Source organism: Jaculus jaculus, chromosome 1 (genome assembly GCF_020740685.1).
Source record: "Jaculus jaculus isolate mJacJac1 chromosome 1, mJacJac1.mat.Y.cur, whole genome shotgun sequence".
NCBI lineage: Eukaryota > Metazoa > Chordata > Mammalia > Rodentia > Dipodidae > Jaculus > Jaculus jaculus.
In genome coordinates, this window is record NC_059102.1 from 104,044,102 (window position 1) to 104,058,457 (window position 14,356).

The 14,356-nt window shown below is 44.7% G+C and overlaps 1 protein-coding gene across 1 annotated transcript in view; it reads left to right on the plus strand.

Moving 5' to 3' along the window:
- Nucleotides 1-389: 389 nt before the first annotated feature.
- The window catches only part of LOC123463514, a 132,122-nt gene continuing 118,155 nt past the window's right edge, over nucleotides 390-14,356 (plus strand). The window contains exon 1 of the mRNA XM_045159524.1: nucleotides 390-540. Coding sequence (XP_045015459.1) covers nucleotides 390-540 — 151 coding nt within the window. The remainder of the gene's footprint in view (nucleotides 541-14,356) is intronic.

Sequence of the window (14,356 nt, forward strand, 5' to 3'; positions counted from 1 at the left end):
ATTGGCCAGGGGGCGTGGCTCCGCGCGTTGGTCGCGCCCAGGCGCTCGCAGCGATCCCGGCTGGAGTGAAGGGGAGGAAGGGAGGAGACACGGGGGAGGGAGTTCTCGCTTCTCCTGCCTTCCAGCTATGGCGCCGCCGTGCCGCGCCCAGTCCCCAGTTTGCCGGCCGGTCCTCGACGCTCTCCCCATTTCACTCGGACGGTGAGAACCGGGGCGGGTCGGAGGGAGCGGCGGGACGCTGCTGGCGACCGGGACCATGAGGAGCGGCGGGACCCGCGAGGCCGAGAGGTGGAGCTTCGGCGGCACCTGCTGAGAGAGAACCCAGGGAGCGGCGGGCCCGGCGCGGCGGCGGCGGCTGGGGCGCGGCGGAGGCTCGCCCGCGCTCGGCCATGTCGCTGCTCTGCGTGCGCGGTGAGTGCGCCCACGGCGGTGCGGGGCGGAGCGGGCTCTCCCGCGCCTTCTTCCCGCCAGCTTCCCGCGACCTCCTTTCCCGAACTTCACTTCCCGTCTGTGCCTGGGGGACCAATGCACTGAAACATTGCAAGTGTCCCCTCACCCCACGCTTTCTGCAGGGGACCTGTCCCTTCCCGTAGCCTCGCGGCGGGGTGGGAGTGGAGGGCGTCTCAGGGGAGGGAGCGGGAGGTACCGACCGTGAGCGGTCGGTGTCTGTCCGTAGTCGCCAGCCTCGCCTTCTCTATGCACCGAGAAACTAAGTCTGCTGACGAGCAGGTTCTTTGTCACTCCGAGCCGGTAGCGGTACAGCTGTTACATACATCCCTTCGAGTGGTGTTTCTTGCTTTGCACCTTACATTACTATGCTCGTTTTGTCCTCGGCTCCTTCCCATTCAGTCCTTAGTCTTACGCTGAAATTCTCAGGTAACGCTAGGAGGAGGAGTGTGTTGGCTTGGGTGTGCTGGTTTCCCTCCTTTGGGAGCAAAGCACGAGAGCGATGATTTACTTTATTTTAGCTTCCATCTCAGTAACTCAACGTAAAGGGCGTTTATTAGTTTTTCGTTGAGGACGCTTACCCCATCTAAGAAGATACACTCACGCACACACGCACGCACTGAGTTTTAAACAGGGTTTTGCTGTAAGCCCAAGCTGGCTTCATGATCCTCTTGCTTTGTTTTGCCTCCTGAGTTCTGGGATTATAGGCATCTTTTATAAAGCTGCAGCTTTGGGGTTTAAGTTGTGGTAATGGTGCGTGGACTAAGCTCCATGGGAGTAGAGTCTCTTTCTTATTGAGACAGAAATTCCGAATGCCGCCGGGGCGTGGTGGCGCACGCCTTTAAACCCAGCACTTGGGAGGCAGAGGTGAGGATCGCCTTGAGTTCGAGGCCACCCTAGACTCCATAGTGAATTCCAGGTCAGCCTGGGCTAGAGCGAGACTCTACCTCGAAAAACTAAAATAAAAATAAAATAAAAGAAATTCCGAATGCCAAACTTAGTTGACTACTAACTCATTGCTAGTTTTGAATGGAATCAAGGACTGTGATTTTGTTTAGTTATTTATTTAAAAATATTTATTTATTTCCAAGGAGAGAGGGAGGGAGAATGGGCACGCCAGGGCTTCTAGCCGCTGCAAATAAATTACTTTGTATATCTGGCTTTACGTGGGTGCTGGGGAATTGAACCTGGATGGTTAGACTTTGCAGGCAAACGTTTAACTGCTGAGCCATCTCTCCAGCCCCCTATTTTACTTTTCAACTTTTTATTTATTTACTTATTTATAAGGACAGAGAGAGAGAGAGTGTTGAGTGAGTGAGTGTGTGTGTGTGTGTGTGTGTGTGTGCGCGCGCGCGTGTAGGCATTCCAGGGCCTCCCGTCAATGCACATGAACTCCGGACACGTGCCAGTTTGTGCATGTGGACTTAACGTAGGTACTGGGGAATTGAACCCAGGTCTTCAGGCTTTGCCAATAAGCACCTTAAACTGCTGAGCCATCTTTCCAGTCCTATTTATTTATTTGGGGGGGGGGAAGAAATAGGCACTCCAGGGCCTCCTGTCACTGCAGATGAACTCCAGATTCATGCACCATCATGTGCATCAGGCTTACGTGGGTCCTGGGGAATTGAACCTGAGTCCTTTCACTTTGCAGGCAAGTGCCTTAATTGCTAAGCCATCTCTCCAGCCCTATTTTTTTAATTTAAGAGAGAAAGAAAGAGACAGATTGAGAATGGGTTCGCCAGGGCCTCTAGCCACTGTAAATGAACTCCAGATGAACGTGCGACCTTACTTGGGTCCTGGGGAATCAAATCTAGGTCCTTTGGCTTTGCAAACAAACACCTTAACCAAGCTAAGACATCTCTGCAGCCTTTTTTTTTTTTCTTCCTTTTTTGTGAGTTGGGGTCTCACTCTAGCCCAAGCTGGCCTGGAATTTACTCTGTAGTCTCAGGCTGGCCTTGAACTCACAGCAATCCTCCTACCTCTGCTGGGACTAAAGGTGTATGCTACCATACTTGGCTTATTTTTTAACTTAAAAATGTATTTTTTTGGTCTTTTTAATAATTTCCAAAGGACTGTGCCTTTATATTTTATTTTTTTAAATTAAAATTTAATTTTTTTTTCTGGGTTTTCAAGGTAGTTCTCCCTCTAGCTCAGGCTGGACTGGAATTCACTATGTAGTCTCAGGGTGGCCTCCAACTCTCGGCGATCCTCCTGCCTCTGCCTCCTGAGTGCTGGGATTAAAGGTGTGTGCCACCATGCCTGGCATTATATTTTATATTTATTTATTTGACAGAAAGAGGGAGAGAGAGTGAGTGAGAATGGGCGCCCCAGGGCCTGCAGCCACCCCTAATGAACTCTAGATGCATGCACCCCCTTGTGCATCTGGCTAACATGGGTCCTGGGGAATTGAACCTGGGTCTTGTGATTTTAGAGAGATGATCTGATCAGAAAAAGCTGGGATTGGATTGCTGATTGAATTTGATTTGGGGATATTCAAGTTGTGGTCTAGTCTATGATATCTGTTGGACAAGATGGGATCAGGTGGCTGGATTGTGAGAGAGCATTTATTCATTACAGGCTTCACCATACTTGAGCTTTTTCCTGGTACCTTTACTGGATAGCTAAGAGTTCATGTTTCTTTTGGCTGTACTGGTTAGAAGCACTGTTGCTGTTTGTGTTCTCTCTGATAACAGTGTTTCCCCCCAGCTCCTGGCAAATGGAACTGCTTGCCTTATTCTCTTCCCCTGTTTTGTTAAATCTGCATTAACCCCAAATGGGATTTGGTTATTTCCGGAGATTATGAGAGACACAGTTTTTCTTCTTTCATGGTTATTTTTTTTTTTTCATTAATGAGAATTTTGCTGTGGTTTTATTGAGACGTTTTCTCTCAGCAGCTGGGAGTCTATTTATTCCTTTAGAGCCCTGCTGTTGAGTAGTAGGATTTGGGAGAGATTGGGTTTGCAGTGTCTCTTGGATAGTTTGTTAATTCCCTACTGCCACACTGTATGACAGGGCTGTTTCAAGAGTCTTTAGACAGGAGCACTTAAATTTTTTTTTTTAATTCTTTTCTTTTTTTCTAATTTTTTTTAAAAATTTGTTTATTTGCAAGCAGACAGAGAAGAGAGAGACAGATGGACAGAGAATGGGCACACAAGGGCCTTCAGCTGCTGCAAACCAATTCCAGATGGATGTGCCCCTTTGTACATCTGGCTTTGTGTGGGTCCTGGGGAATCAAACCTGGGTTGTTAGGCTTTTCAGGCAAGTACCTTAAGTGCTGAGCCATCTCTTTAGTGCCCAGGAGCATTATTATTGTTGTTGTTGTTATTATTATTATTTTATTTATTTTTGTCTAGGTAGGATCTCTAGCTCAGGCCAACCTGGAATTCACTCTGTAGTCTCAGGGTGGCCTCAAACTCATGGCAATCCTCCTACCTCTGCCTCCCTAGTGCTGGGATTAAAAGTGTGCACCACCGTGCCTGGCTGTCCAGGAGCACTTTTAAATCAGAAATTCCCATTATCTGAATTTAAGTAGCTTCAGAGAAGGAGCTCTGCATTTGTTTTAATCAGGCAGCTTTTGTTGTCTGCAAATTCTACTTGGCTAACCTATTCCTCTCCTTTATTGTAGTGCTGGTGATTGAACTCAGGGTTCTCTGGCATGCTAAATATGCACTCAGCCACCCACTGAGCTATATCCTCAACTCTTCATTCCCTTTTTGCTGGGGTGGGGAAGGACATAGGGTCTCATACTGTAGCTGTGTTAGCCTGAAACTCATGTTGTCCAAATTGGCCTCAAACGTGTGTCAATCCTTTTGTCTTTGCTTCCTGAGTGTTGAGATGACACATGTGAGTCTTGACACTTGGCCAAAACTAAAGTAAACTAAAATGATATGTCTTGTATGGCAGTAAGATTTTTTTTTTTTGAAGTTAGGGTCTCACTCTCTAGCCCAGACTGGCCTGGAATTCACTTTGTAGTCATGATCCTCCTACCTCTGCCTCCTGAGTGCTGGGATTAAAGACATGTGCCACCACGCTGGCTGCTTTTTCATATAATTAGGCTCAAACCATAATTAACTTAATACAGAAATTGGCAAATTTGTGTGTGTGTATGTGTGTGTGTGTGTGTGTGTGTGTGTGTGTATGTGTGTGTGTTTTCCAAGGTAGGGTCTCACTCTAGCTCAGGCTGCCCTGGAATTCACTATGTCATCTCAGGGTGCCCTCGAACTCAGAGGGATCCTCCTACCTCTGCCTCCTGAGTGCTGGGATTAAGGACATGTGCCACCACATGTGCCAGCATGTATGTGTTTTTAAAATAGTTACCACAACTTTCTTTTTTGAAATTTTTATTTATTTATGAGAGCGAGAGAATGGACACATCAGGGCCTCTAGCTACTGCAAATGTACTCCAGATGCATGTGCTGCTATGTGCATCTGGCCTACGTGGGTTCTGGGTTCTTGGACTTAGTAGGCATCTCTCCAGCCCTGTTTTTTTTTTTAATACTTTATTTTTATTTTTTTATTTGAGAGAGAGAATGAATGAATGAATGGGCGTGCCAGGGCCTCTAGCCACTGCAGACAGACTCCAGACGCATATGCCACCATGTGCATCTGGCTTACATGGGTACTGGGCAATCGAACCTAGGTCCGTAGGCTTAGCAAGCACCTTAACTGCTATGCCATCACTCCAGCTGCCCCCCCCCCCTTTTTGAATTTATATGCCAGCAGATAGAAAGAGGGAAAGAGAGAGGGAGTAGCCAGGGGGGTAGATGTAGCAGGGTGTCTTGCAACTGCACATGTACTCCAGATGCATATATCACTTTGTACATCTGGCTTCACATGGGACCTGGGAAATTGAACCTGAGTCAGCAGGCTTGGCAAGTCAGTGCCTTTAACCACTAAACCATCTTCTGAGCTGCTGTTACTATTTTATTTTTGAGAAAATTTCTCATGTGTCCAAGGTTGGCCTTGAACTCCTGTTCCTTCTGCCTCCATCTCTTAAACACTAGGCAATTAAAAAAATACTTTTGGTGGCGCACGCCTTTAATCCCAGCACTCGGGAGGCAGAGGTAGGAGGATCACTGAGAGTTCAAGGCCATCCTGAGACTACATAGTGAATTCCAGGTCAGCCTGAGCCAGAGTGAGACCCTACCTCGAAAAACAAAACAAAACAAAACAAAACAAAACAAAACAAAAAAAAACTTTGTGTTTTATTAATTTATTGCAAGCAGAGAGAGAAAGAACAGGGACTTAGAGAGAATGGGCACGTCAGGGCTTCCAGCCATTGCAAACGAACTCCAGATGCGTGTGCCACTTTGTGCATCTGTCTTTACGAGGGTTCTGGGGAATTGAATCGGGCTTGTTAGGCTTTGCAAGCATGTGCCTTAGCCACTGAGCAATCTCTCCATCCCCTCCAGTCCTCCATTTTGGCTCAAACATTCATTCTGTGCTTATACAGATACTCTTGCACTGACTGCTCATTCATGTTCCTGTCCTGTGCTTGTATCCCTGAAGTATTTTCATGTTATCTGCTTATCTAAAATACATTCTTCTTCCTTTCCCAGTTTAAAGCCTAGCTTTTTTTTTTTTGTGGTTGAATACTTCCTCAGTCCTCAGTGACCTCTTTTTCCTTTAAACTCTTTGAAAACTAGTGCCACTAATTTGACAATGAATACTGACTGGCACTGTCTTGTATTGTGATGCTTATTGTCACCCTGACTGATGAGACAGTTGTGCTGGTCAGATCAGAACTAGAATTGTGTTGAATGGAGATGCTTCCTTGTAAGAGGAACACTGAGAAAGTAGATTGAGGGGAATTTTTAAAAATATTTATTTATTTGTTTGCATGTATTTGTGTTTGTGTGTGTGTGTGTATTTGCACCAGGGTCTCTTGCCACTACAAACTAACCCAAACACATGCACAACATTTTGCATCCTGCTTTACATCGGTGCTGGGGAATTGAACGTGGGCTGGCAAGCCTTGCAAGCAAGTGCCTTTAAACTGCTAAGCCATTGTCCTGGCCAATACTTTTTTTACTTTTTGCAAAAGAGATTGATTAGATTAACACATGGTGTAGAAGCCACTTAAAAAAAAATGGGGCTGGAGGGATGGCTTAGTAGTTAAGGCGTTTGCCTGCAAAGCCAAAGTACCCAGGTTCGATTCCCCAGGACCCATGTTAACCAGATACACAAAGGGGTGCATACATCTGGAGTTTGTTTACAGTGGCTGGAGACCCCAGCATGCCCATTCTCTCTCTCTCCCTCTTTCTCTCTGTCAAATAGATAAGTAAAATAAATCTTAAAAAAAAATGTCATGTGTGGGTATGGTGGCACATGCCTTTAATCCTAGCACTTGGAAGGCAGAGGTAGGAGAATTGCTGTGAGTTTGAGGCAGCTTGAGACTCCATAGTGAGTTCCAGGTCAGCCTGGGCTAGAGTGAGACCCTACTTCAAAAAAAAAAAAAAAAAAAAAAAGACAAACAAAAACGCATGGGGACCGGGGAGATGGCTCAGTGGGTTAAAGTACCTGCTACACAAGTGTGAGACCCTGAGTTTGGACCTCTAGAACCCATGCAAAGCCAAACCCAGAGTCTGAATGTCTGTAATTCCAGCATGACTACAGTAATGCAGGAGGCAGGGACAGGAGCATCCCCAGAAGGTTGAGGGCCAGCTAGTGTGGTGGGTACAGTGAATAGCTAGAGAACTCCTCAAACAAGGAAGAAGGTGATGACTAACACCTTCTGTGGTGCTCTGACCTCCACACATGCAGTGGCTTGTGTGTATCTATGCGCGGGCCCACATCATATAGACACAAACACAAAGGAAAAGCAATGTGAAGTTTAGTTATGAGAAGATTTAAGAGTATCATGGTTATAAGTGAAAGTTTCAAAAAATTGCTAAATCACTTTGTCAGTCTAGAGGATAGAACTAAGCCAAGTAGGCTAATAGTTTTAAAATTATAGGAAACTGCCAGGAATGGAGGCTCATCTCTGTAATCATAGCACAAAGTGGTAGAAACAGGAAGTTCATGAATAGCCTTAGCCACATGGGTTTTAGATAAGCCTGGGTTCCATGAGACCTTGTGTTTAAAAAAAATAAAGTCAATAATGAAATTATAGGAAATTGCGTGCTAGCTTCATGTTAAGGTCTTTGGGCTAGGGCTGTGGCTGTGGCTGCTTTTGATGCCTAGTCTGCCTCTTCTGTGTGCATGCATGTGTGCGCACACACACACCAACACACACATTCTCAGAACTTTTACAGCTAAGGTTTTTCATTTTCTATTATTATTATTACTATTATTTTTATTTTATCTTATTTTTTTTCGAGGTTGGGTCTTGCTGTAGCCCAGGCTGACCTGGAATTCACTATGTAGTCTCTGGCTGGCCTTGAACTCATAGCAATCCTCCTGCCTCACCCTCATGAGTGCTGGGATTAAAGGTGTGTGCCACAACATCTGGCTTTGTTTTCTTTTAAAAAAATATTTTTATTTGTTGGTGGGGGGAGGTGGAGAGAGAGATGTGTACCAGGGCCTCCTGTCACTGCAAAAAACTCCAGATGCCACTTTGTGTAGCCAGTTTTACATGGCTACTGGAGAATTGACCTTGGACGTACAAACAAGTGCCTATAACTGCTGAGCCATTTCCTGAGCCCTGGTTTTTCTTTCTTCTTTTTTTTTCAAGGTAGGGTCTTAAGCTAGCCCAGGCTGACCTGGAATTCATTAAATTCATTATGCAGTCTTAAGGTGGCCCTGAACTCATGGCAGTTCTCCTACCTTTGCCTCCCAAGTGCTGGGATTAAAGGTATGCACTACCACACTTGGCCTTGGTTTTTCTTAAGAAATAAACTACTTATGAGGATGATTTTATATTGTAAGCTGATTGAATGAGTTTTAAGGGTGTCCTAAAAGGAATCCCAGTCCAGAGACATAGCTTTGGTGAGTTGTCATCTATCCTGGAGTGGGATTTTCTGCTGCCCAAGAGTTACCTTCATCCTGTAAGTAACCCCAGTAAACTCATTTGTTCATCAAACTAAACTTGGGTGAACTGTTTTTTTGGTCTGTTGTCAGTGCCCTGTCTAGAATGAATAGATGTTTGCTCATGTCACCTCAGGAAAAACACACAATATTCATTGAGAGAACTCTTCAAAAATATTTTAAAAGATTTAATTTGGGCTGGAGAGATGGCTCAGTAGTTAAAGGCGCTTAGTTGCAAAGTCTAACAACGGGGGGTCGATTCCCTAGTACATACATAAAGCCAGATGCCCAAAGTGGCACATGCATCTGGAGTTTGTGTGCAGTGCAGGAGGCCCTGGTCAGGCCATAAATCATATTCTCTGTCTCTCAAATAAATATTCAAAAAGATTACATTTGTCAAATTTGCCTATATATATATATATATATATATATATATATATATATATATATATTTTAAATTCTCAATTTTTTTTTTTTTTTTTTTCGAGGTAGGGTCTCACTCTAGCCCAGGCTGACCTGGAATTAACTCTGTAGTCTCAGGGTGGCCTCGAACTCACGGTGATCCTCCTACCTCTGCCTCCCGAGTGCTGGGATTAAAGTAAATTCTCAATTTTTATTAACATTTTCCATGATTATAAAAAAATCCCATGGTAATACCCTCCCCCCACTTTCCCCTTTGAAATTCCATTCTCCATCATATCCCCTCCCCATCTCAATCAGTCTCTCTTTTATTTTGATGTCATGATCTTTTCCTCCTATTATGATGGTCTTGTGTAGGTAGTGTCAGGCACTGTGAGGTCATGGATATCCAGGCCATTTTGTGTTTGGAGGGAGCATGTTGTAAGGAGTCCTACCCTTCCTTTGGCTCTTACATTCTTTCCGTTACCTCTTCCACTTTAGACCCTGAGCCTTGGAAGGTGTGATCGAGATGTTACTCAGTACTTCAGTCACTTTTTTCCAGCACTGTGATACCTCCCGAGTTGTCCCAAGATCACTGCCAACTGAAAAGAGACCATTCTGTACCCAAAGTGAGAGTAGCATTAATATAAGGGTATGGATATTAAGAGAAGTGCTTACTGGGCAGTTTGATATGCATAGTATATACATTTATCCAGACATCAGAAGATGTTACACCCTTAGGGCTCATGACTACCCCTGTTTTAAGTTTTCAGTATCAGGGATGTATTCCCTCCCATGGAGTGGGCCTCCAGTCCAATTGGAGGGAAGTTGGTTTCCACCATGACAGACATGCCACTATTTCACCCATTGGCTCATTTGGCCTGGCTGGCCAGTTATAAGGCTTGTAGTGTCCACTGTTGAGTATCTTCACTGGTGGTTTCTCTTTCTCCCATTGAACTACATGTAGAATGGCTTCTTCCAGCTTTCTGTCAGCTGGTCTACATGGAGGAGGTTATCAGCTCAGTCCCAGTGGGATTTCTCAGTGGCCTTGCAGCCCAAGTATGTGAAGCAGCAATAGGGTCTTACCATCTATTCCTGGTGGGAAACCAAGGGCCTCGAAATTTGCCTATATTTTTGATCCTTTAGAATATTTCAACCAAATTTGAATACTAGAAACTTATAGACTCTCAATATTATTCTATGCATAATAGAACATGTGTTTGGCAGTAAGAAACTGGGTTCAGTGCTTAGTAAAATAGATAAATGAATCATAAAGATGTCTACTACTGGGTGGGTGGCTAGCCTGTAATATTTCTTTTTTAAAAAATATTTTATTTTTATTTATTTATTAGAGAGAGAGAGAAATAGGCAGATGACTTCTTGCTCTCCCATGGAGCTGCATGCAGCATAGTTTTTTCGAGTTTTCTGTCAGCTGGTCTACATGGAGGGGGTTTTCAGCTCAGTTCCAGCAGGATTTCTCACTGACCTTGCAGCCCAAGCATGTGGAGTCTTCAGTAGTAGTGTCTTACAATCTATTCCTAGTGGGAAACCAAGAGCCTTGTTGCCATCAAGTTCTCATTGGTGGGAGAAGTCACCAAACCAAGAGCAGCTTATGAGAAAAAGATGTTTATTTTGGCTTACAGGCTCGTGGGGAAGCTCCATGATGGTAGGGGAAAACATTGGCATGAGCAGAGGGTGGACATCACTCCCTGGCCAACATAAGGTGAACCATAGCAACAGGAGAGTCTGCTGAACACTAGCAAGGGGGGAGCTGGCTATAATACCCATAAGCCCTCCCCTCAACAATACACTCCCTCCAGAAACCATTAATTCCCAAATCTCCATCAGCTGGGAACCTAGCATTCAGAACACCAAAGTTTATGGGGGACACCTGAATCAAACCACCACATTCCGCCCCTGGTCCCCATAAACTGGTAAACATTTATGAATGCAATGCATTCAGTCCAACTTTGAAAGTCCCCATAGTTATTTTTATTTTTATTTTTTGTTTATTTTTATTTATTTATTTGAGAGCAACAGAGAGAGAGAGAGAGAAAGAGGGAAATAGAGAGAGAGAATGGGCATGCCAGGGCCTCCAGCCATTGCTAATGAATTTCAGACGTGTGCGCCCCCTTGTGCATCTGGCTAACATGAGTTCTAGGGAATCGAGCCTCGAACTGGGGTCCATAGGCTTCACAGGCAAGTGCTTAACCGCTAAGCCATCTCTCCAGCCCAAAAGTCCCCATAATTCTTACCAATTCCAATGGTGTTCATACATCCCCATAGTTCAAGGTCTTTTACCTGAGCCATAATACCAAAACATCCCCCCAAAATCCATAATGACACAGAGTAAATATTCACACTGCAAAAGATGGCATTGGGCATAGCAAAGAAATATGCAAACAATACAGGATTTAAAATAACCAGGGCAAACATCAAACTGTAGCTTCAAGTCCAACTCTAGTCAGTGACGAGTCTCCAAGTCTGATAATTCTAACCAGCAACAAGTCTCTGGCATTCCAATTCCGCCCCTCCAGCGAGGCTACTCACAGTCTTGGAAAACTTCACTGGGGCCAGCAGCTTTCCTTAGCAGCCATCTCATGGTCCATCTCTACTGGGTCTCTACTGCAAGGCATGGTTCGTCCTCATGGGTCATGGGGTCTCTATGCAGACATCCAGCAAACCTGCTTCACACTGCCCATGGTCATTTTCAAAACACAAGACCATATTGCAAACTCAATGACCCTTTATTTCTTGCATTTCTTATACTCCACAATACCAGGTAGGGTGCCAATTTGTTAGTCCAGGGGGGAATAAAGCAGACTTTGAAGAATAGGACTCCTTGAGCACTCAGGCCCCTCAAAAGAGTCTACATTCTTCCTGTTGCCCCAGGGCAGGTCAGCTGGCCCAATATCAAAGATTGTAATCTCTCAATTGCAGCTGAACGGGCAGCAGTTCACCGAAAGATTTTTCTTTCTGTGTCATATCCCTCTGCTCTTACCAGTTCATTTCTATGCAAAGCAACCCTGCACAACTTCTCAAGATCCAGGCCTAACAGCAAGCTTTCTGTACAAACTGCCAGCCCAGTACAAGCAAAGCTCTTTCTCACCCTCATAAGCCAAACCTCACAGTCCATAGTTATTACTGCATTCAGGTCTTTCAACTCTGACTAGAATAGTCCATCAAGCTGTACTTACAACATTGCAAGGCATCTCTGAGGCCAAGGTTTCAAATCCTTCCACATTCCTCTTGCAAATCAGCTCTACAAGGCCAAAGCCACACAGTCAGGTGTCTAGCAGCAACCCCGCTCCTTGGTACCACTTTACTGTTGCAGTCAGGTTCACATTGCTGCTAGAAATTACCCAATCAAGAGCAGTTAGTGGGAAAAAGAGGTTTATTTTGGCTTACAGGCTTGAAGGGAAGCTCCACGATGGCATGAGCAGAGGGTGGACATCATCCCCTGGCCAACATAAGGTGGACCATAGGAACAGGAGAGTGTGCCAAACACTAGCATGGGGAAACTGGTTATAACACCCATAGCCCGACCCTAACAATACACTCCCTCCAGGAGGTGTTAGTTTCCAAATCTCCATCAGCCCTGAACCTAACATTCAGAACACCTAAGTTTATGGGGGCACCTGAATCAAACCACCACAGGCCTGTAGTTATTTTGGGGGGGGCATCACTTCCTGGCCAACAACTCACTGGAAAGCATACCATCCCTGGCACCAAAATTATTCTAGTAACAATCTATCATGACACATTTATAAGCATCTGAAAATTGGGCCTTTTCTTATTTCTTTGTAATTTTCACAATATTTATAGTAGCACTTACATAATTGGATTCTCACCCACCCATTGTAATTTGGTTTACAGGTGACCACCTGTGGTTTGTTGAAAAAGATTACAGGTATGGTGGCACATACCTGTAATCTCATTACTTGGAAGATAGAGGCAGGAAGATCAGGACTTGAAGGCCATCCTGTGCTATAGATATAGTGAAATTTAAGCCAGTCTTTGCTATTTGAGACCCTGTCTCAAAAACAAGCAAACAGGCTGGAGAGATGGCTTAGTGGTTAAGGCACTTGCCTGCAAAGTCTAAGGACCCATGTTTCACTTTCCAGGTCCCATGTAAGCCAGATGAAAAAGGCAAATACGTAATGGCACATCTGCCTGGAGTTTGCTTGCAGTGGCTGGAGGCCCTGGTGCACCAATTATCTCTCTGTTTCTCTCTCATAAAAAGAAAACACAAAAAAAAAATAAGCCAACATGTTTTAGGTCATTCATGGTGGCTGGCACTTGCCTACAATTCCTGCATTCTGGAGGCTGAGGCAGTTGGATCACCACAAGTTTGAGGCCAGCCAAGGCTACATGGTAAGAACCCCCCCCCACCCTAAATAGAAAAGCAAAACAAAACAAAACAATGACAAAAATAAACAAACAAAAAAAGCCAGGTGTGGTGGTTCGTCTTTAATTCCAGTACTTGGGAGGCAAAGGTAGGAGGGTGACTGTGAGTTTGAGGCCACCCTGAGACTACATAGTGAATTCCAGGTCATCCTGAGCTAGAGTGAGACTCTACCTTGAAAAAACAAAACAAAACAAAAAACAAATAAAAACTGGGCCACCTATGTATTCCTATGGAGATAGACATAGTAATTCACAACTGTACTACCAGCACTAGAGAGTCAGAGGCAGGAGTTCAAGGAAACCCTCAGCTACTTGGCAAGTTGGAGGCCAGCCTGTCTAAATCAACCAGTCATCATTTAGCACAGTGTCAGAATGCCTACTTATCATGTCCAAGGCCCTAGGCTTGATCCTAGCAACTAGAAAAAATTTTCACTGTATTGTAATCTTTTTTTTCTTCCTCTCTCCCTCCCTCCCTCCCTCTCTCTCTCTCTCTCTCTTTCTTTCTTTCTTTCTCACTCTCTTTCCCCCTCTTCCTTCTTTTTCTTTCTTTCTTTTTTTTTTTTTTCAAGGCAGGGTCTCGCCTCTAGTCCAGGCTGACCTAGAATTCACTATGTAGTCTCAGGGTATCCTTGAACTCACAGTGATTCTCCTACTTCTGCCTTGCAAGTGCTGGGATCAAAGGCATGCACTACCACGCCAGATTATTATTTCTATTTTAAAAATAAAACAAAGCACTGTAAGTAGTAATGGTAAGTGAATCAAGTTGATTTATAGCTTATCATAAGGCAGGTGTGGTTAGAGGTCGAGGCCACCCTGAGACTACATAGTGATTTCCAGGTTAACCTGAACTAGAGTGAGACCTTACCTAAAAAGAAAAAAAAAAAAAAAAAAAAGCTTATCATTATTTATTGTTACTAATCAGCCATCCAGTTAGCTAAAAGCATATTGATGGGAAACTCTTAAAACTGAGCTTTGAGGGCTGGAGTGATGGCTTAGCGGTTAAGCGCTTGCCTGTGAAGCCTAAAGACCCTGGTTCGAGGCTCGGTTCCCCAGGTCCCACGTTAGCCAGATGCACAAGGGGGCGCATGCGTCTGGAGTTCGTTTGCAGAGGCTGGAAGCCCTGGCGCGCCCATTCTCT